At 40.1% G+C, this 22,823-nt stretch overlaps 1 protein-coding gene across 26 annotated transcripts in view; it reads left to right on the top strand.

The window, feature by feature from the left end:
• Positions 1 to 22,823, top strand: part of ROBO2 (roundabout guidance receptor 2) — a 1,574,290-nt gene that overhangs the window by 1,508,160 nt on the left and 43,307 nt on the right. For 19 of the 26 annotated variants that reach the window (XM_043509447.1, XM_043509509.1, XM_038413374.2 and 16 more), the window contains 4 exons: positions 10,022 to 10,064; positions 11,603 to 11,730; positions 17,180 to 17,461; positions 17,810 to 17,935. In XM_043509447.1, the coding sequence (XP_043365382.1) occupies positions 10,022 to 10,064; positions 11,603 to 11,730; positions 17,180 to 17,461; positions 17,810 to 17,935 (579 nt within the window). The remainder of the gene's footprint in view (positions 1 to 10,021; positions 10,065 to 11,602; positions 11,731 to 17,179; positions 17,462 to 17,809; positions 17,936 to 22,823) is intronic. The other 7 variants (XM_043509491.1, XM_043509538.1, XM_043509494.1 and 4 more) reach the window with 1 other exon arrangement.

Genomic DNA, 22,823 nt, shown 5'->3' on the forward strand with positions numbered 1-22,823 from the left:
ATACAGAATTAAAACCAAGTGCAAGGAGAAACACTCCCATTCCCCATCTGTTATAATAATGTGGTATTGACTCTGCTAGTGATGTCAGAAGAAGGCTACAATCTACCACAATTAACTTCTCTTTCATTATAATTCTGCATACTTCTTACTCATCCAACCCTTTTAAATTATGCAATTTTGAAAGGTAATTTTCAGGGCAATGTTTGAACTAACGTAACTACGATAGCAGGCATTAGTCACAAAGGGCCAAATCTTGCTCTTGAGGATTCGTGTATTTAACTTGCAAATTTCTGAAGGCCTCTGCACGTGGTCAGAGAAGAAGAACTCATCTCAGATTCCGCTCTTCACTTTACATGAATCTGCCTCTGCATGGGGTTTCCAGATCTGCACTTATGTCAAACCAAGCCAGTGATTAACCCGTACACACACACTGATACCCTAGGTAGGTCTTTAAGGCATTTTAAAACTTTTTATTCGTTGAAGCATTTGCCTTTGTTCTGCCTGTCCAATCCACAACTGGCTTCATGTTATCATTTTTTTACAAGGCGTAACATACAATAGGCCATTATCATGAGTGTGATTAAAGTTATGTGAAGAATAAACGAACTGTGGCTGAAACAGCAGGTTGCAAACAGCTTTGCCAACATATGTATGGTCAAGACATACAGTTTATATAATTGTAATAATCAATACAAATAATTGACCTCAATTCTATATCTAAGCATGAGTGTCACAATCTCAAAAATTCTTACATTATCTCCATTAACTACAGTGTATCTAGCCAATGTATTGCATTGTTTTCCAGCATAAGTGTGCAACATTTTGTGGCATGTAGTACACCTCTCAGTCATACCTCCCACAGGCCAAGAGTTTTGACAAGGGACATTTTTCCAAAAAAGTTGGGGGCTTGTGGGCCCCTGGACTCCCAGCTGCTAGTAGTCTGTGCGTGCCTCTTGGTGAATTTTAGGTTATTTTCTCCTCAGAAAGTTGCAATAAAAAGTGGAGGAGAGCAACCTAAAACTCACCAAAATGTACCCAGAATCCTCCATCAGCACCCAGACTCCTGGCTTACTTGAAAACAGACTCTTTAAAATGGTGCTTCTGCGTATCCTGCCATAATTCCTCCTCCTTTTCCCCTGTGCTAATGGGTCCCCCTTTTTCTCCTTTCCTCACATTATGCTCACTCTCTACACTCCCTGTACAGTTAGCTCCTCTCCCTGCTGCTCACTGGAACCTTCCACTGTTCCCTTCTTGCTGCTTCTCTCCAGCTCCATCTACCTTTCAGCCATCTCTGGAGTTGTATGCAGCTCAGCAGGAGGGCACAGCTGGCTGCTGAGAGAGGTGTGACAAGGAGGAGGAGGAGGTGATATCACCTGCCCACACAATCCGTATATTGTTATTAGGAACAACTGTACTCAAAGAGAAGGTTTGAGAACTCATGAATGGCTCAGGCAAAACAGCACTGTTTGTTCAGATAAGAGTAAGGTGTGGCACAGCTTGACAGACAGTGACCACAGCCTGAAGTGCTTTTCTCATTTCATTGGGAGGCACAATGTGAATGCTTTAAACCCTAAACATACTACTGTATATCAGTATCTTAACTCATGTGTGTTCTTACCACATTGGACTTGATGCTGATCTCCCTCATGATGAGAAAATCCAGAGTTACTGCAATGAAGTCCATTTACACTGGAGGAACAAAGGAACAAAATCTGACCCAGGGTCTTCAGAAACTATCAAAATTAGCACAAAAATGCATTTGGAGATTAACAAAATCTACTGATTTATGTCTAGGCTCAGAGTTCCCCATGAAGAGTCTCAAATCCACATGAAGTTCCTGAAAGTATGAATTTGGAGTTGGTTATATGATCTACAGTCACAAAATGTTTACATTTTCACTTAGCCAAACACCTCCCTGTTTGTACAGATATGAGAAGACTCAAGGTTATAGGTTGTTCCATACTCAGTTGTAACCCATGTATGCTAAAATAGATTTCAGGCCTACATTTTTAGACAGACATAGGACCAAATTCACCTTTATCAGAGGTGAATTTCAATGAAGTTACATTGGAGGTGAATTAATCCGAATATATTTGTTTGTGAACGAAGCACATTTTGCCAAACATCTGCTTCCTTCATGAACACACAAACATGAATATCTGAATATGTAAAAGAACTGGTCAAACTGTTCATTATGTGTATTTGTGATAAATTTAGATTTTTGCTTTGCTTCATAAACAGAACTGGTTGGAAAGTTTTGAAAAAAACAAACAAAAGAAGGAAAAACATTTTTTTCAATTTATTTTGTGTGAAGATCTTTTTTTGTTTTCCAACTCTATTTGCAAATTATTCACAAACTGACAATGATTTTCTAAAATGGTATGGTATTCATTATTTGAAAATATTTGCTAAATATTTGGACTGATAAATTTCTGACTATGGGTCGTTTGTGAATTGTTCACTTTGACTATTTGCTATTTATGTTGTGTGATTGGCCACCAAAAAGGTATTGTTTCTGCTGCATGACTGAATCACTGAAATATTTTAATCAGAAGAATAGTAAATAGCAAATGAAATGCTGCTGGTACATAGTTGGCCTTGGGAAGATTAATCTGTTGGGCTAAAACTTAGGTAACTTTCTGGATTGATGAACATTTTCACATATTCACAAATAATGAATAATATGACCTCAGACATGGTTTTTGTTTGCTTACAATGGAACAGCTGTAATATGTATGTAGCCTTCTGGTTCGCAGGTCACAACTTGTAACATCCCCGGCATGATTCGTCAGCAGGGATTGAACCTGAGACTTAAAGCGCTAAAGGCATGAACGTCTACCATGTGAATGAAATAAGTGACTCCACTAGCTGGGAAGCAGTAGTGACATAACCGGAACCAGTGGGTTAAATATATATTCTTGGAAGATGGCAGTGTATTAGCAAAGCAAAAGCTGGACACTGAGGTCTGTCAGCACCATAAATGCATGATTTATTCCTTATTTAGCAATTGGTAGTGCAGATTTTAGAGAATAATTTGGCCTGACATTTCTGTGCACCTTTGACACCCTCTAGAAGAGCAAAATTGCTGCTATGCACAATGAAACTGAATTATACACTAATTTCCTGTTTTTCATATTCACCATCTACTCACATTCCCCAGATACAAACATGCACCACAGGTTTGGACATGACACGAAGGGGAGCTGGCACGAAACAGGTATCCCTTCTAGTACAGTATGCAAGTTCTTTCACTCCTGTCCATTACAATTCTGGAACTGAATTCATTCATTTAGCAGGGAAAGTTACAAATGTGTCATCACATTTCTACACAGATTTCTGTACAGTAAATTCACATACTTCTGTGGAAACAAGAGAGACTCGCTTATACTCAAATAAATTTGTTAGTCTCTAAGGTGCCACAAGTACTCCTTTTCTTTTTGTGGATGCAGACTAACACAGCTGCTACTCTGGAATCTGTCAATATATCCGTGTATCTTTTATGTGTCCTCCAACTCATTGGTGTGCCAAGAACCACTCACTTGATTACTCAAGGTGTTTTCAAGAATGCACAGGCCATCAGCCATGCAAGGAAAGTTAAATGTGTATGTTCAGTTATGAATAGGTAAGCTTATTTAGTGACTAGTGCCCTAAGGGATTAAAGATTTTGTGAAACTTAATAAATATAAACAAATTAAAACCAGGAAATTATGACGTTCTAAATGTTTCATGCATAATTCGTAAAATTGTTAAAGGAGTATAAATTATTTGACAGAATCACCCAAAGGCAGGCAGAAGAGTTGATGGAATTTTTATCCACTGATTGTCTGTTCTGAGTTAATGCTTATTAAAAGAGGATTAATCTACATTCATATTTGGGGAACAGCTTATCAGGAAAAGCAATGAGACTAGGCTTGCAACATGAAAGTTTTCATTTATGGCAGGAAAATGTGGCCTATTCAAGATAGGCACATAGAAAGCTTTCTGAAGCTTCTTGCCTCGAAATGTCAACTTCCCATATATTCGTATTTTTCCAGTTCTAGCAGGCATGAAGATTAGGTTTAACCTTGTCAGATAATATTAATAAATAGCATTGGTACTTCTTTATATGTTTAAAAAACACACACAAAGGCTCTTTTAACATATACTCTTCTTCATACAAATATATACTGTATAATTTCTTTACATAGTATGCAATTTAAATGCACTTCTGTATTTTTGCAGCTCTTGCGGTATAGTCTGGTGAGAATCCCTTAAAAATCACTATTCATTCCCCCTCCTCCCCCGTCTTCTTTTGAAAGCCAATCTCCTCCCAGCACCTAATGCAGGACTTCAACCATTCTAAGAACATATATAGATACAGATAATGCTGAAAGACCTTTCATGCTTTCTCAGTGATAAAAGGCAAGAGAAGATGGGTTGGGTTAGTGATAGAGAGACCCTCCTCTTCCTCTTCCTCCTCCTCCATTGCCCCTGGAGACTATTCAGCATCAATTTGAAATGGAAACAGCCTGAATAAAGCTAGCTTGTCTAGGCATTTTATTTTACATTGACATTTACAAGACTGCATTGCATTAAATATGCTCCTTTTCAGCATTTAGTTTTTATAATTTACAAAAATGTTTTATAATTTCAGAAATCAAGCTGCAGGCAAAAAAGGCTGACAAAACATATGACAGGAGTGATAAACAAAGTGCTTATTTTGGCAGCCTGACCATGTCTTTTGTGCCTTTAGCTGCCTTTTTCTTCTTCTTGTTGACTCAAAGAGAAATGGATGTGCTCCTGCAAATCTGAGGTAGCTCTTTTTCAGAGGGGATCAGAAATACAAAATGATTTTGTGATCTGCCAGTAACGTCCTCTGCTTTCAAAAAAAGATCTACAGCCTTGGATTGGAGAGCTTATCTGATCGAAGGAGCCTGTCAAACAAGAACAGTGACTGTGGTATTTTCTTGTTCCATATTATGGGAATGTTGTAGCCATTCCTGCATCAGTGTGCAAGGTGGAAGCAAGCATAAGGAGCCTCCTCTTTCCAAGCCACATGCAGCTACACACGCCCAGCCACCACTTGACCCATAAAAAACCAATAACAAGGTTTTGAACAAGCCATAGTTGTTTCTCTCTGATGGATCTCTCTCTTTCAGCCAATACCTAGCTGTATCTCTCCTCTAAAGCACAAGGCTTTTATTGGATGGTTAGAAAGTGAGGTTGTGCACAAGGACAAGGTAGGGTTACCACTAGATGCTAGTGACCCCAAAGGTGGGGCAGAGTGGTGGCATCCACTTGTCTTCTGTGCCAGCAGACTACTGCAGGCCTGCAGAGATCAATTACAGCTTAATACAAAGAGTGTAGGAGGCATGTCTTCTCATGATGCGCTCCCCAGCATGCTCAAAAGTATCTTCCATACTCCACGGCTCTGCAAGTAGAACACCTCTGGGGATAGTTGTTGGTATGTTCTCCCTCTGTATTCCCCCCTCTAGCTGTGCTAGAGAGTCCTACAGATATAAATATGTAGGAGACCGAAAATATTATTTTTCCCCATTTGTCATATTTCTCTCTCACACACACATAAAGTGACAATATTTCTTTTAAAATTAAAATGTTAATTTGTTAATGTAGCCTAAACAAACATATTAATCTCAGGTGTGAAATAAGTTTCAATATACACTATGTTATCCTGGAAGCCCCCTATGAAATAGTAAACCAAATTCATAAAGTTCATTATTGAATACATTAGAGGTCTGTTTCTGGGTTTATATCTTTGTTGCTTTGACAGAGGTAGAAAGCCTGGACGAAATGGAAGATGGGGAAGAAAAAGAACATTAAATTAGCTTCTACTAATACATTTCTTAACAACATGTTTTGAGACATAGCCAGACAGCACCCATTTATTTGCATATTCGCAAATGATATCCACAGCTCTTTAGCATTAACTTATTCACTTTTAGCAAAGAGTGATACAATCACTTGATAGTCCATTAAAAACAACTGGAAATAACTGGAAAGTAGTGTCAGATCGAGCGCTAATTAGCTGCAATGTTTTTAGGATGTGGTGTTTTTGTAAGCAGGTTTTTATTTAATACTTCCCATGCTTTCGATTTTCTTTTCACTAATTGTTTCAGATTAGCTCTTTCAAAATGAATTTCAAAAAAATTCATAGGAAGGAGTTTTAGACCAAGCTGGATGAGCAAGCATCTTAGAGAGGTGATTAAGAAGAAGCAGAAAGCATACAGGGAGTGGAAGATGGGAGGGATCAGCAAGGAAAGCTACCTAATTGAGGTCAGAACATGTAGGGATCAAGTGAGACAGGCTTTTTAAGTCGAGTAGAGTTGGACCTTGCAAAGGGAATTAAAACCAATAGTAAAAGGTTCTATAGCCATATAAATAAGAAGAAAACTAAGAAGGAAGAAGTGGGGCCGCTTAACACTGAGGATGGAGTGGAGGTTAAAGATAATCTAGGCGTGGCCCAATATCTAAACAAATACTTTGCCTCAGTCTTTAATAAGGCTAAAGAGGATCTTGGGGATAATGGTAGCATGACAAATGGGAAGGAGGATATAGAGGTAGATATTACCATATCAGAGGTAGAAGCGAAACTGAAACAGCTTAATGGGACTAAATCGGGGGGCCCAGATAATCTTCATCCAAGAATATTAAAGGAATTGGCACCTGAAATTGCAAGCCCATTAGCAAGAATTTTTAATGAATCTGTAAACTCGGGAATAGTACCGAATGATTGGAGAATTGCTAATATAGTTCCTATTTTTAAGAAAGGAAAAAAAAGTGATCCGGGTAACTACAGGCCAGTTAGTTTGACATCTGTAGTATGCAAGGTCCTGGAAAAAATTTTGAAGGAGAAATTAGTTAAGGACATTGAAATCAATGGTAAATGGGACAAAATACAACATGGTTTTACAAAAGGTAGATCGTGCCAAACCAACCTAATCTCCTTTTTTGAAAAAGTAACAGATTTTTTAGATAAAGGAAATGCAGTGGATCTAATTTACCTAGATTTCAGTAAGGCATTTGATACCGTGCCACATGGGCAATTATTAGTTAAATTGGAGAAGATGGGGATCAATATGAACATCAAAAGGTGGATAAGGAATTGGTTAAAGGGGAGACTGCAACGGGTCCTACTGAAAGGCGAACTGTCAGGTTGGAGGGAGGTTACCAGTGGAGTTCCTCAGGGATCGGTTTTGGGACCAATCTTATTTAATCTTTTTATTACTGACCTTGGCACAAAAAGTGGGAGTGTGCTAATAAAGTTTGCAGATGATACAAAGCTGGGAGGTATTGCCAATTCGGAGAAGGATTGGGATATTATACAGGAGGATCTGGATGACCTTGTAAACTGGAGTAATAGTAATAGGATGAAATTTAATAGTGAGAAGTGTAAGGTTATGCATTTAGGGATTAATAATAAGAATTTTAGTTATAAGTTGGGGACGCATCAATTAGAAGTAACGGAAGAGGAGAAGGACCTTGGAGTATTGGTTGATCATAGGATGACTATGAGCTGCCAATGTGATATGGCTGTGAAAAAAGCTAATGCGGTTTTGGGATGCATCAGGAGAGGCATTTCCAGGAGGGATAAGGAGGTTTTAGTACCGTTATACAAGGCACTGGTGAGACCTCACCTAGAATACTGTGTGCAGTTCTGCTCTCCCATGTTGAAAAAGGATGAATTCAAACTGGAGCAGGTACAGAGAAGGGCTACTAGGATGATCCGAGGAATGGAAAACTTGTCTTATGAAAGGAGACTTAAGGAGCTTGGCTTGTTTAGCCTAACTAAAAGAAGGTTGAGGGGAGATATGATTGCTCTCTATAAATATATCAGAGGGATAAATACAGGAGAGGGAGAGGAATTATTTCAGCTCAGCACCAATGTGGACACAAGAACAAATGGGTATAAACTGGCCACCAGGAAGTTTAGACTTGAAATCAGACGAAGGTTTTTAACCATCAGAGGAGTGAAGTTTTGGAATAGCCTTCCAAGGGAAGCAGTGGGGGCAAAAGATCTATCTGGCTTTAAGATTCTACTCGATAAGTTTATGGAGGAGATGGTATGATGGGATAATGGGATTTTGGTAAGTAATTGATCTTTAAATATTCAGGGTAAATAGGCCAAATCCCCTGAGATGGGATATTAGATGGATGGGATCTGAGTTACTATAGAAAATTCTTTCCTGGGTATCTGGCTGGTGAATCTTGCCCATATGCTCAGAGTTTAGCTGATTGCCATATTTGGGGTCGGGAAGGAATTTTCCTCCAGGGCAGATTGGAGAGGCCCTGGAGGTTTTTCGCCTTCCTCTGTAGCATGGGGCATGGTTGACTTGAGGGAGGCTTCTCTGCTCCTTGAAGTCTTTGAACCATGATTTAAGGACTTCAATAGCTCAGACATGGGTGAGGTTTTTCATAGGAGTGGGTGGGTGAGATTCTGTGGCCTGCGCTGTGCAGGAGGTCAGACTAGATGATCAGAATGGTCCCTTCTGATCTTAGTATCTATGAATCTATGAATCTACAGCTATTAAATAGTCTGATGTGAAATTACATCAGAACTACAGTGGCTTTCCAGTTGAAACGGTAGTCCATTCTGTGGTAATGGATAATTAATCATCAACCCTCAAAAGCCCTTCCATATGAGATTCCAAAGGGCTTAGTTTTATCACCATTACATTTTGTTAAATGTGTATTGTGAAGCCCCTTAGAGAACTGATAAACTGGCAAAATATGAGGTATCACCAGTATGCTGCTGATGAGCTGAGAGTGCAGAGTTGGTTAAAGTAAGCCTAGATACAACAAAGGTATTTCTGTGTTGGTGGGGGTAACAGCTGGAGAACCTTGCAAATGCTTTGGTGACTGTATGTATTGATGAAGATGGCTACCCCAGGAAGGTAGTCAAAATTCCCTATTTGGCGGTTAGTTTTAACTCAGCTGACCATGGAGCTTCTTTCCATCTGAAATTGCAGTCTTCATTTGTAGATGTAGATTTTGTCCAAGATCTTCCGGATCCAGGCTGGACCACTAAAATAGTCTGCTGTAGGGCACTTTAATTGGAATTATCTCTGAAAATTATTCATAGATTATTGCCACTGAAGGACCAGGTCTGCTCATTGGCCTTGTTTCACAATACCTAGTGATTTCTGTCCATTAATTGCACTTGCTGTTCAGCAAGTGTGCATCAAAGGTTGGCTTAAAATTAGTATATAAAGGAATTAATAACATAGGTCCACAATATAGGACTGTCTATATTGCCCTACATTCGATAGCAGCACCTGAGAAATGGGGTTTACAACTGTGGGGTCATCCTGAAATATACCCCTGTGAATATACATTGGGGGCAGGGACGTTTCTGTCAAGGGTCCATTTATGGATTTCTAATATGATTCATATACTTCAAAGTGTATCTTGGCATACTTCAGGGCAAGACTGAAGGGATTTCCCCCATGTAATGTTGATGTATTTGCATTTGTGTGTTTGATGTTTTTATCTTGTATGTGTGAGGGAAGTGAGGTAGGATTTATACTTGTTTTTCCTCCACTAGAATTCTAGCAGGGCGGCCACCTCTTTGCATTTATCCTATGGAACAAAATATTTTTGTGGTGGCATTATGCTGCTGCATCATGACTCTGATGTCATTAACATACCAGTATAATGGCATTGTATACTGAAGCAGAAGCATGCCAGAAAAACACAATTTCAGCACCTGACATAGTCTCTCAAAACAGAGTCATGTCAGAGGACCCATAGTAAATTCAGGGTTCTTTAGCCATCCTGCAATTTTGGCTTATAGGCTACAGGGCAGATTGATTTAAATCTGTCTAGTGGAGGCTCTCAATGTGGCATGATCCTCTTTTTTGTAACTGCCGTGTTATATTGTGTTATGATGCCCAGAGGTTTTAGTCTTGAGTGATAAAAACTCTAATTTTTTCTTACTAATTATTACTAACTGATTTTATTTCCCTCTCTTGTGTTTTTATTTTTTTTGTTTTTGTTTTGCTTTTTTTAAAAAAATCCAAAACAGTCACTTTTCAAAGAGGAGATGGAGGACTAATGAGCAATGGAAGGTAGGTTTGTTGTTAAAAAAGATCTATTTCCATCCTATTTTCTTTTTGATGAGGAACTTGAACTTTTCTATAGATAAAGGATTATTATAATAAAAGATCATTTATAAGACTGACAAGTCTGGGAGGAATTAAATGGCTTCACACAAGGTTTAATGATCTATCTGTTGGGCACTTTAGAGGAATCAAGTCCAGATGTTTCATATCTCCCAGATGCCCAAGAAGAAATTAGTAAATATCACAAGGAATATGTTCATTTGTTACCAGGATGTTTATTGCATTAATTAGACATTAGCAAATGAAGTTGCTGTTGTTTAAGACTCCTTATTGGCTCCCTCTAAATTGCTGTGAGTGAACAATTACACATAATCGATCACAAAATAAATGATTCATGGATGATAAATAGGTTGTAGATTGATGGGACTGGATTCCACAACTTTGGCTACTCAATTGAAATTGATAAAAGCTGATAACAAACCCATATATCCTCATCTGTTTTCTCTTTGCCAATATGGAGATTGTAATTAGGCCCTGGTAATAACTTCCAATCTCCCATTTAATCAATATTTTAGCAAAAAGAGATTAGGCCTAATGAGAGCTAGTGGATGTGGCAAGAAAACTGCTGGATCTTCTTATTGCCGTTTCCATAGAAACCCATGTTTCTCTTAGGGATTGTACCAGAAGGGGTCTATCAGAAAAAACTAAAATGATTATAAATGTTGTTTCTTCCTCATAAGTGTGCTAATAATCCGGAAAACCTTCAGAACTGTGCTTCTCAGGTTTAGAGATTGATTTTCCTTGCTAAACACAAAGCACTGGCCACATTTGCCATGCTGAATTTCAGGATAGGGCCACATTATTTATCCTGTGCTTAGTGAGTGCAGAGTGTCTTATGGCCAAAGTTCCCTTCCCTTTTTGAGATATTCAAGTCTGACTACAGCTCTCGAAGTTTAATATTACAAGAATATGAAAGCATGCTGTAGTCACAGATAAAAATACTCTTGTGAACTTTCCATTAATCCCTCTCAAACCTATTTGCCTCTAAACTATACAAGAGTACTCAAAGAAAGAGCTACCAGCCTATAGATGACAGGCGAACATTTGGGATTCAAAGAGTGAAGAAATAGTAGCCCAAAGTCCTGGAAATGGCTGATACAGACCAGTTATTTTGAGTGATTGTTCCCTTGAAGTGGCAATTTATCATTCAACCCTTGTTTAGAATCCTTCAGTGGTACAGCCTACTCCCTGTTTCAGACAGACAACAGAGTTCATTTGGATTCTGGCAGAATCACGACTGATGCCTAGTTCCATTTCAACTGCCAACATTATTTTGTATATAGCCTTAATTAACTGCTGAAGGTCTTTAAATCATGAAAGCCTACACAATTTTAATTTGAAATATATTGAAGTCTCCTAAACTGTTTATTACATACTGTGGCAGGAGAAAAATGATGCAGTCTCTTCAATCACAATCTTGTCCAGAGTTGTCTGACAGACATATTTTCATGTTCATTTCCTTTTTTTTTTCCATCCGGCTTCAGTCGACCAGGTCTGTTGAATGCAAGTGACCCCAGTTATCCTTGGCTTGCAGACTCTTGGCCTGCCACCAGTCTGCCAGTAAACAACAGCACTAGTGGACCCAACGATCTTGGGAATTTTGGTCGTGGAGGTGGGTTTTACTGAATCATGTCATCATACAGTGAATAATGCATTTTATTTTCACTTTAGTTTGTTTTTCATATTGGGTTCGGTTTTGTGCACATGTATATATATTGTGGGGGTGGCGGGGGGGGGGGGGGTTATTCATCAAAGAGCCTTAGCAGTGCTGTAAAATTGCTGCCTGGTTCAATACAGTAAAGCACAACAATACTGCTAATTAGTAATGTTTAGGTTGTATCAGCATTTTAGCTCACTATCTCCAGTCCTTATATGTCCTACTCATATTGTTAAATCTATCATCGAAACACCAATAGTAGAGAAGGGGAGAGAGGTGAGGTGTGGTCTGTCAGTCTGAGTGTAGCGCTTGGAGCCGGGAGCTCCTGACTCCCACCCCAGATCTGCAACTGACTGTGTTGCCAGAAGCAAGTCATTACATCCAAAACTTTCAGAACTAGTCTCTTATTTTGGCTACCTCAATAATTGGGTGCTCAACATGGACTTGATTTGTAGAAATGCTCAGCTGCCTCAGGTTCCGTTGGCATCATCTGAAGCTGTGGTACTCTGCAGTTCTAAAACTCAGGCCCAAGGTGTCAATTTAGCATCCAGAATCAGAGACTACTCTTGAAAATATTGACTTTCACGTCTTTCACTTCCCCAGTCTGTAAAATCATTGTTGTTATTACTTAACTTTCAGTATTACTTCTTACTGTGGCAAATTAGGCACTTCAGTCATAGAGATTAAAACGCTAAGTGGGAATAGAACAATTCCTATGCACCAGAGTGTTGAGGATTAATTAGTTATTTCATGTTTGTTAAGCTATGTGATAAGCAGTATATACAAAATATTTTTATTTCAGGGTGGTAAAAAGCACAGTTCTTTCTGTGTACTATGGCTGACTCAAAATGAAATGTTCATCTTCTTTAAAGGTGACTTGTAAAGAAAATAGAATTATGTTTGTGCCCCTTTCTGCTCCTTTAAACATAGGGCTAGATAGTGACTTAAACTATAGCCCAGAAGGCAGCATCACCTCAGAGGAAGCACACAACCCTCCAGGTGCTGCTACTTTCATATGAGGGCAGGACTTAAATTCAGTTTGAGCTGTCCAGACCAGAGTTCTGGTAAAAATTTTAGTCCAACAGGGCTAAAGCCCCAAGCCCCCTTGCTCCACAGCTAAAGCCACAAACCCCAGCGCCTCCCACAGGACTGAAATCCTGAGACCCCGTGCCCACGATGGGAGCAGAAGTCCCGAGCCCTGACACCTCCCACGGAGAATGGGGGGGATGTGGTGGGCTCTTGGAAATACTCTTATTTAAGCCTTGTAGGAGGATGAACAATCAGCCCTATAGGATGGTGTAGAGGGGACAAGGAAATTTCCTCACCTCTTTCTCTACCCTTTTTGGATGAATGGGTCATGTCGGAGAGCAGGAGTGAGCAAGGAATGGCTGTTGTGAGCAGCTTTTGAGCATTTCTACAGAGGAGGAATTTTGTTGCTCACCTCTCTACCCCTGCAGAGCCTCATTGGAGGGCTGGTCTCACTCAGGGTCATAATATATAAAGAAGCCTCAAAGATTTTTTGAGGGACGGGGTTGTTGAGGAAAGGCGTAGAGGGAGGGGAGCAGTTTGAATTTGTTAGGGGTTTTTTTCTGCTATGCTTTCATTGGAAGCCCTTTTGGAAGGTCTCAGGCATCATTACTTCGATTGTTGACTCGTAAACAAAGAGAGCTTAGTGTTTTAGTCAAAAAGGTGTTAAAAATACAGAAGACTGAGTTTTAAACTTGCCAAATAATAATCACATTCCCTCTCACTTCCTTGGTTCTGTGATGTCATAACCCTACCAGTTCTTCTGCCTCCATAGAGCCTTCCAAGGTAAAAAAGACCTGAATTTCTAATGTTAAAAAAATGCCAAAAAATATAGAAGCAGAAATAAACCAAAGTGTGTCAAAATTGCCATCTGGAGAATCACTTCTCGACTCGTTTGTAACACTTTGTTGTGTTGAATAACACTCTCTCTCTCTCTCTGATATTACACTCTGATGCTGAACTGCATTAAAACACTTTATATTAACTTTCAATATAGCAAAGCTATCTTTAAGTGCTCATCTTACAAAAGTGGTATAATAGAGGGAATGTCTACAGATCAGTGGTTCCCAAACTTGTTCCGCCGCTTGTGCAGGGAAAGCCCCTGGTGGGCCTGGCCAGTTTGTTTACCTGCCACATCCACAGGTTTGGCTGATCGCAGCTCCCAGTGGCCGCGGTTCGCTGCTCCAGGCCAAAGGGAGCTGCTGGAAGCGGCGCGGGCGGAGGGACATACTGGTCGCCACTTCCAGCAGTTCCCATTGGCCTGCAGCAGCGAACCACGGCCAATGGGAACCGCGATCGGCTGAACCTGTGGACGTGGCAAGTAAACAAACCGGCCCGGCCTGGCCCAACCCGGCGGGGACTTTCCCTGCACAAGCGGCAGAACAAGTTTGGGAACCACTGCTATAGACAATATTTTTAGAGGACAGTGGTAGTATTATACATACATCTGTGAGCTTCTTGGCTGCAGAGGCCCTGATTCTTCAGCTTTTCCACATCATTACAGGAGCACCCATAGTACAGAAAATTAATATTTTCTCATAGCATTTGGCTCTTTAAGTCCCAAGACTGGAAGTAGCTTTTAGAGATTTTTGCCTTCAGTGGTGATGGGGTTGAAGGCTAGATTCATCAGAAGGACATAACATTTATTCTTTACATTTTAGCAGCTAAATTGCATTAATAACTAGTTTCTGCTATCAGTTCCTTGATTTGAACCCTAGAGGCTGAAGTCAGAGGACGATACTCACCCCCAGACACTCTGGCGTGGCCAGAGAAGGGTTTCCATGGTGCAGGAACCGTGAAGGATGGCTTTAAGGCTGCCTTACAAGAATCCCCTTGCAATCTTTTGTGTAGTGCCAGGACAAGGTGCCCAGTGGGAGGGACATATTGGGGGTGGGCCCATATCATGGAGTGCTGCAAATATTTGCTTTGACCCCACAAGTCAGGCTGAGAGGCTGCTGTAACTCAGACAGGACTCCTAGACTGTCTCAATTACATGAGGATCTGCAGTGCAGGTTAGGATTTGCAGTGTTTTCAACAGAGAGACCTTGATTCTGGAATATGCTTTCCTCTTTGAGTATGACAACATGATGCAAAATTAATTTGTTTTTTCAGGCTTTTTCACAAGAGGTATAGTTGAATGAGATAAGTCTTGCTGTGGTAGTACTTGATTTTTTACTATATAATTACTTTGTGAGTTGACAATTTAATAGTTCATGTGCTCAGCATGTGCATTTTATTGAACTAAAACAATAAATTTATAATACATAGTTCTATTGAAAATTCCTAATATTTATGGGAAACTTATGCTTCGCTGGTAATAAGACAAAGTGAAAATCTCCAAGTACCAGGGAGGTGTTATATTATAAAATGTGTAGGGAAGTGCAATTCTACTTTGAAAAGTGACTATATAGAAATGGCACCGCCTTATTCACCAGTGATCTGCTCGGTGCATATATTTAGAGCATATATATATATATATTATTATTATGTCTGATTACATCAGAGACAAGTATATTTTGCTGTTTTTTACTCCTAACATCCCTGCAGCAGAGCCAACACAGGCTGATTAAGCTGGATTCTATTATAGTTGTACATCATTAACAAAATTGTTTACTCCATTGCACCTTCATGGAACTATTTGAGGCAAAGTAGACTCTTTATTATTGGTGATGGTACACAAGCCCGATAGGACCCAGCTTGACTCTCAGATCTCAGGCTGAGTTTGTAGGGCTAGTAGTTGGGAAAAAAATCTTTATAGCTGTAAACTGAACACTGAAATACCTTAGACCCATGTAAGTAGATGCTAACTGCCTGATTTTTTTAAAAAATTAACTCTTGTTTTGCAAGATGTGCTCTTCATTGATTATATCTCATTTCTGTGCCCATAATTAATCTGTAGTCATGCTAGAATTTAACCATTTTATATACCTGATTGTACCTCACCAAATAGATCACTGGACATCTAAATCCTTTCACTGGTGCCTGCAAAAGTTGAAAATACAGATGAGCGCAAACCAAATCCTCATTTCCAAAATCTCCTGAATTTGTCCATATTTGACATTTGAACCCAGAATAGTAGTTGTTCTTAGTTATGTTATATTAGTGTCTAGAGGCTGTAACCAAAGACAGGGTCCCATTGTGCTACTTGCTGCACAGACATACACATAGTAGAAAATAGTCCCAAAAAGCTAACAAATGACCCTGATTTTTACAATGGGTTGAACCAAAACCCAAGATCTGAGCATTCTGAATTTAGGAGTATTCATAATTATTATGATTCAAATTTTAAAGTCAGAGTCCATGTCCAGTAGCTGGCTGTCATGTTAAAAAGCAGAAGGGTGCTCACATGTTTTCCATCAGTTGGATTTCACACTGACTACGGCTTTTTTGATCTTAAACAAATTAGAAAAAGAGCCATGTTTGAAATACTTGGCTCTGGGAGAGTATAATAAACTGAGCAGTGTTGCTGCCTGTGCCATTGTACTAGTCACCTTCCTGGCACTTTTTCATACTTCAGAGGTGTTCACTTTTAAATCTAATATTCTGCCAGTAAGTGTCACTGTGAAATTTCGGAAGGAGAGAGAATTTAGATCTAAAGGATTAAAATTATAATTCTGCAATATGTAAAATGATTCAGCCTGTGGAAAAGTGAGCAGATATGTTGTTTCCAAGGTTTAATTTCAATCTGTATATAGTACAGTTTTTGAACTGGGTTGTTCTTTGTTTCCAGCACTGTACTGTATCATTATAATTGATTGATCACCTGAATCTCTTGAGTGTAGCTGAAATCTTGTCACATTCTGAAATGACTTAGTCATGTCAGTTTTCCTGTATTGTTGAGATGAAATGTCTTGTTTAGGTTCTAAAATCAAACCAGATAAACTGATGGAAAAAAACTTTAGAAAACTTTAGAAAAATGCACTTTGTGCCCTGAAAAGAATTACTTAGTGAAGTCTTGGCATTCATTCAGTATTTTTGCTAGATATTTGCAGGGAGGTGGTTTCCTCTGTGATTTGTAGATTAACTTCTTTCATCATTTCCCTAAAGCCCAGATAGTTTAATTGGTTCTGACATAGAATGAACAATCGAAAATATTCTTCAGTAGTGAAATATTCAAAACTTCACTTTCACAGTTGAAGGTATGGAAGAAAAAAGATGGTTTTAGGCAGTGAAACGTGAAGGACAAGTGGTAGGCCTGTCACAGATGCTGATAGCTTGGCAATGGTTGTACATCATCTTCCCTTCGTTGGCTCATGGACCCTGTCTCAGCTGAAATGCAAACGTGCAGAATGACACATTTATTTTTCATCTTAAACCTTGATAGTTTCAGGCTTCCTGTGCATCACTGATTTGTTCCATTTCCCTATGCTCACCACAGATGTGCTGCCACCAGTGCCAGGCCAAGGGGATAAAACTGCCACTATGCTTTCTGATGGAGCCATTTACAGCAGCATTGACTTCACCACCAAAACTAGTTACAACAGTTCCAGCCAAATCACACAAGCTACACCATATGCCACCACGCAGATTCTGCATTCCAACAGCATCCATGAGTTGGCAGTCGACTTACCTGACCCTCAGTGGAAAAGCTCAATTCAGCAAAAAACTGACCTCATGGGATTCGGTTATTCTCTGCCGGACCAAAGCAAAGGCAACAATGGTGATTCCTGCTCTTATTTTCCTGAGTCTATTTATACTGGATCTTCTGTGCATGAATTAGAAAATTGTAGTTTATGATTCATTATTCATATTTACCTTAACTAATAACACACATCTTGCACGCGTACTGTTCTTTACACCATCTCAAAATAAATTGTTCTGTGCTTTAGTCCTCTTTGTCTCACCGTAATCTGCAGCCCATCTGTATTTCCATTAGGACAGGCTAGGTAAAACATTCTCCACAGCCCCACCACATCTGCTTCTGACTTGCTAACTGCATGTTCTGCATGTGCTTGTGCTGTAAACTAATCACATGATGCCACTATGACCTTTGCCCTTTAACCCTTAGCCTTACTTTACATCCCTGACTACCGATTGGCCGAGGGATTGTCTAATAGAATGCCACACAACCAGTCACAGGATTTCAGCACCACCAGCTCTCACAACAGCTCAGAAAGAAGTGGCAGCCTCTCAGGTTGGTTTCATTACAACTGTGTCAAGAGAAGTATTTGTGTGTGTAAGCAGCTTGCTCTGTGGTCCTGATTATAACCACGAAAGAGAGATTACTTCAGTCACAATTTACAGTCAAATATTGTGTCTGTCCATTTAGACTTCACTGAACATGCCATTGTAGTCTATAAAAACACGCTTTTACAAAAAACAACATCTTATTTGTCCAGGCTGCACAAGAAACCTATTAAGATGTAATAGGAATATCTTTCTAGACTTTGTATCTTTTACTTTTCGGTGTAATTGGAAATCTTACTTTGTAACATTCTCACCTTTCTAGTACAATCTTGAATCTATTCCCAAATCAGTCTTCACTTTACAGTACAGATTATCTCTGTTGAGCCTCATGAACTGGTTAATATTTTTGTTGAATCATTATTGGATCCCAACTCCTGTGAGCCAGGTTATAAATTTTATATAAACAAAACCACCAGAAACAGCAAAATTCTCAGGTCCAAAGAAATCCTCAAGATGGTTGGTATTTCACAAATTGTTTCAAGTCTGCATGCAAACATAATGTAAATAGTATGTGGGTGCTGCATGCTATATTGGAAACCTAACACATTTTCACTGAACAACAATGAATGCTGTTTCTTTATCAATACTCTTTAATTTTGACTTTGTTGAAATAATATTATTGTAAAATTATGCCATTTTTAAAGTAAAACCAAAACCAAAAAACTTGCATTTAAAGTGAAAGTATGTCATTACATTTAAACACAATAGGAAAGAGTTCCAGGGATATGTACTAGAGGTACATATTTTTTCTGCAACCTTTGAAATTCTGTTATAAACTGAAGCAACCATAACAATACAGATCAACTTTAGAAATGATTTCTGTAGGTCAGTTTTAATTATGATTCAAAATAAATGTTGAGATCATGCAGATATAACTGTTGGCCTGTAACTTAAGTAGCTAAAAGTATTCTCACATTTTACAGGAAACAATAATTTGATTCTAGTTAGATGGGAAAATAAGCTTATTGTGTTGGCGAAAAGAGACTGTAAGTTAATGTACTGTGGTACTTTACATGTTTGTACTTGCTCTCTAATCTGAGGTGCATTGACATGCATCTTAGAAAATTAGCTCCTCCTTTCAAGTGCTGACATTTCTATTCCGAGATCTGAGTCAGTATGTGCTAGGTATCAGAGGACAGTATCAAGCTTTTAAATGTGTTGTTTGTACTGCAATCAGTCCAACTGGCAGATTCTGTTCAAGGGCTGGATTCATTCAAATATTTGATTGTAGAATCACTGAAATTCAAGGTGAAGAGACTTTTGAATTTCTGGCATAGAAAAATAAGTCTTGTAACGAACAATATTCGGACATAAACTAGACATTGCATTCTAGTTCTCTGTTCCTCTGATCAGGCACTGGAGTACTTTTACTTATAGAGAGTGAGGAGATGACAAATCCCTTTCCACAAAGCACCACGTGGCCCATATCCACAAGGATCACAGTAATACAAGTTCTCACCCCACATTCTCCCTCCCTCTCCCCAAATATCCCCCCTTTCTCCATAGAAGTCATATTCTCCTCAAGCCTCATATTATTTCTCTCCCTCCCCCACTTTTTTCCACCAACCTTGTATTTCTCTCCTTATTTCCCATTCTGTCCTCCATTCATTCCTTGAAGTTCCCTGTCCCTTCTCAAAATCATTCAAGTCTTCCCTCTCTGCACATATGCCCCTTTAGTTTGCTACCCAGGTCCCCGGCTTTTATCTCACTAATCTCTTTTCTTCTCCCAGATCTCTCTCCCCCAAAGTGTTCTCCTAGACCTTTGTCCTCCTCTTCCCAAATCTCTCCTCTCAAACAGTCCCCCAAGTTTCTGCTTCTCCTTCCCAGTATCCTCGAGGTCTCCCAGTACGTGTCATTTCTCCCCAAGGTCCAGCTGTTGCAGCATCTCACACTCCCTAGCTCTCCTTGCCTAAGGTCCTCTTCTTGTACTTGTGTCCAAGGTGCCCACTTTCCCAGAATCCCCGTCACATTCTGGGGTGCAGTCCAGACCAATGAGGGGTTGTGTCATTACCTGACCTGTAACCCTGAGTTCCTCAAAATGCTCTGCTTCATCTTTGGTTGGACGCTGCCAGCAGTCATACAAGCCTGCACTGGGAGTGCCTGTGTGTTAAGCAGCTCTGACTCAGTAAATCTGATTCCAGGAGCCTGCTTGTTACACCACTGCCACACTCTGTCCTCCACCAGCCTTGATTACATCAGGCAAGATGACCCCAACCCCTGCCCCCGGTCCCAAATATTCTCAAAACTCTGTGCTCTGCAATGTCCTGCCCTTTCCTGCTCCACTCAGAGAGAGATTAAGATTTGTTTGTTCTTTCAATTAAAAAAAAATTTAAAAAAATGTTCAAGGTAGTTTCCTTACAAATTTACCTTCCAGCAAGATGGCTAAGCGCCCCCTTGGTCAGGATCTCCCAGAAAGTCCAAAGTGCTCAGTTCCTTTGTCCTCTTAGGTGAAATATCCCTTGTTGTTCTTTGCCCCTCTCTATTATAGTCCAGTGCACCTTTGAAATGGAGTCTTCTGAAGATTACCCCCCAGGGTAAAGTTCATTTAAGGCAACATGGAGTCTGGTGGTGAAGGAAGTTTCATGCTGGTTTCTTCCCCTGTTAGTGTTTACTAAAATGTAAACTGATCTGTGTACTACAATCTTCTCCCCCTGCTGAGATGCTCAGTAGTGCTCCCCTTCTTGGCTTGATGATCCTGAGCTCCTTTTATGTAAATTACATTCACATTGTCTCTTATTGTATCTTGAAAGCACCTTCAAAGTGGCAGAACCATATTCCTTTGTCTAGGGTAGGGTAACGTTAGCCCTGCCTGGCAGACGCACTTTGATAACACAATATCCAATATGTTTGTAATTTTAATTTGTCCTCCGTACATACACCGTGAAACAATATTAATGAATAGTATGTTATTAGTGTTTTAGTGATATCTTACATGATACAGGTTCTGACGTTATCAGATAACAGTGAACCCCTTGCCCTCTTGCATTGGTATGGTATTAGGGTCTCACACACCGCATACCTATCCTCAATGTTCAAGGTCTCCCCTGCCTTTCCTTGCCCCAACTTCCTTCCTTGTTCTTGTCTCCCACAGGTTCCTTCCTCCCTATTGTTCCCCTTATATCTGCCTCCCCCAAGCTCTTCCTTTTACCTGTCCCCAAAGTTTCCCCTTATACTGGTTCCCCTTTTCTCTAAGGTCCCTCAGGTGCCCCAGTTTATGTCCATCTCCTGCCCTTGCAATGTTCCATGTCCCTCCAGACTCATTTCTATCCTCCCCTTCCCAAGGATGCATTTAATCTATTCCCGGGAAGTTCCTTTTTCCTTAAACTGCTACCCCATTTTCCTTCCTGCCCTAAGGTTCTCCTTTTGCCATCTAAAGTCTTCCTTTTCTACACTTTCTCCTTCCTTTGAAAGTTCCCCCTATATCTGTCTCCAAAGAGGGGAAGAAGAAAAGAGACTGCTGTGCCAGTCTCATAGCTAGAACGCATTCTAACCAGCTCAGCTCCCTCCCAGCTTCACCAGACTCCTGCCTCTCACCAGCTCTCAGACCCTCCCAGACAGAAGAGGAGGAACCCTGGCAGAGAAGGCACAGAGCTGAGCTAGCTACAATGGGGAGTCTTAGCTGCAGCGTCCCTCCAGCTGGGGTGAACTGAACTCCAGCTTGGCAGCCTGCAAGAGGGGGAACGAGGTGACTGAGCACTTCAGTATAAAGCAGCAGCCTGATTGCTGTGGCAGTCTCTATTGCCTCTCCACTCCTTAGCTAGGCAAAAGGGGCTGTTGTCCCTCACAAGTGAAAAGTTCTGGTGTACCTGAGCTGCACTCACCCCGCCTCTATCATTATGCCCCTTGCTGGGTCTCTGCTCATATTGCTGGGATGAGACAAGCAGGACTTGATGCATGGTTGGCACCACCACCTACAGTTCAGCCATGGCTTAGAAATCCTGTCTTGCTTGTGGTGTTGTGACCTTTGACTCTATTTTGGCTGATATTTGCCTAGGTGCATACTCAGATCAGCATAACATGAGAGCAGGATAGGCAGGCTGGTTTAGGCTGTGCTTTCTGAAGCCAATCTTTGCTGTAGGAGATGCTTCATCCCAAATATGAACTCATGTGGTTGGTCCACTTAACTTTTTCCTGTAGAATTAAGAAACTAACATGGGAATTATTACTCCTCAAGATGACTGATTACTTGAAGAATCCAGTACTGGAATCATATAGACTTACTGTTCTGGTTGATGCTTCTGTGTTTTGCTCAGGATCTTATGGCTTCCATGATAGCCACAGGTTTTTCCAAGTGGTTGAAGATTCACTTGCATCTTCTCTTTGAGCTGTGATAGCAAAATATAGCTTGAAGATATTTGTCTTAGTCATGGTCAGTGCCACCCCTCCTCTTGGCTGGGATTCAGAGGAGCTATCCTAAATTATGTTGATTTGGGTGGAGTCAAATATGTGTGGGAAATATTTTAATGATGGGCCTAGAAACACGGATGGCTTCAGCTGTGTTGCAGGCTTCTCGGCTGGACGCTGCTGACTACGCATTGATAAACCTCCATTTAGGTTGTTTGGTAGACTATTATGACAATCTTTTATCCACCTCTACTGACAGACTGGTTTCCAAGTAGTAGCCGTGTTAGTCTGTATTCGCAAAAAGAAAAGGATTACTTGTGGCACCTGAAAGACTAACAAATTTATTTGAGTATAAGCTTTCGTGAGCTATAGTCTGAATGCATCCGATGAAGTGAGCTGTAGCTCACGAAAGCTTATGCTCAAATAAATTTGTTAGTCTCTAAGGTGCCACAAGTACTCCTTTTCTTTTTACTGACAGACCTACACCCCCA

The sequence above is a fragment of the Dermochelys coriacea genome, chromosome 1, assembly GCF_009764565.3.
Source record: "Dermochelys coriacea isolate rDerCor1 chromosome 1, rDerCor1.pri.v4, whole genome shotgun sequence".
NCBI classification, from domain to species: Eukaryota; Metazoa; Chordata; order Testudines; family Dermochelyidae; genus Dermochelys; species Dermochelys coriacea.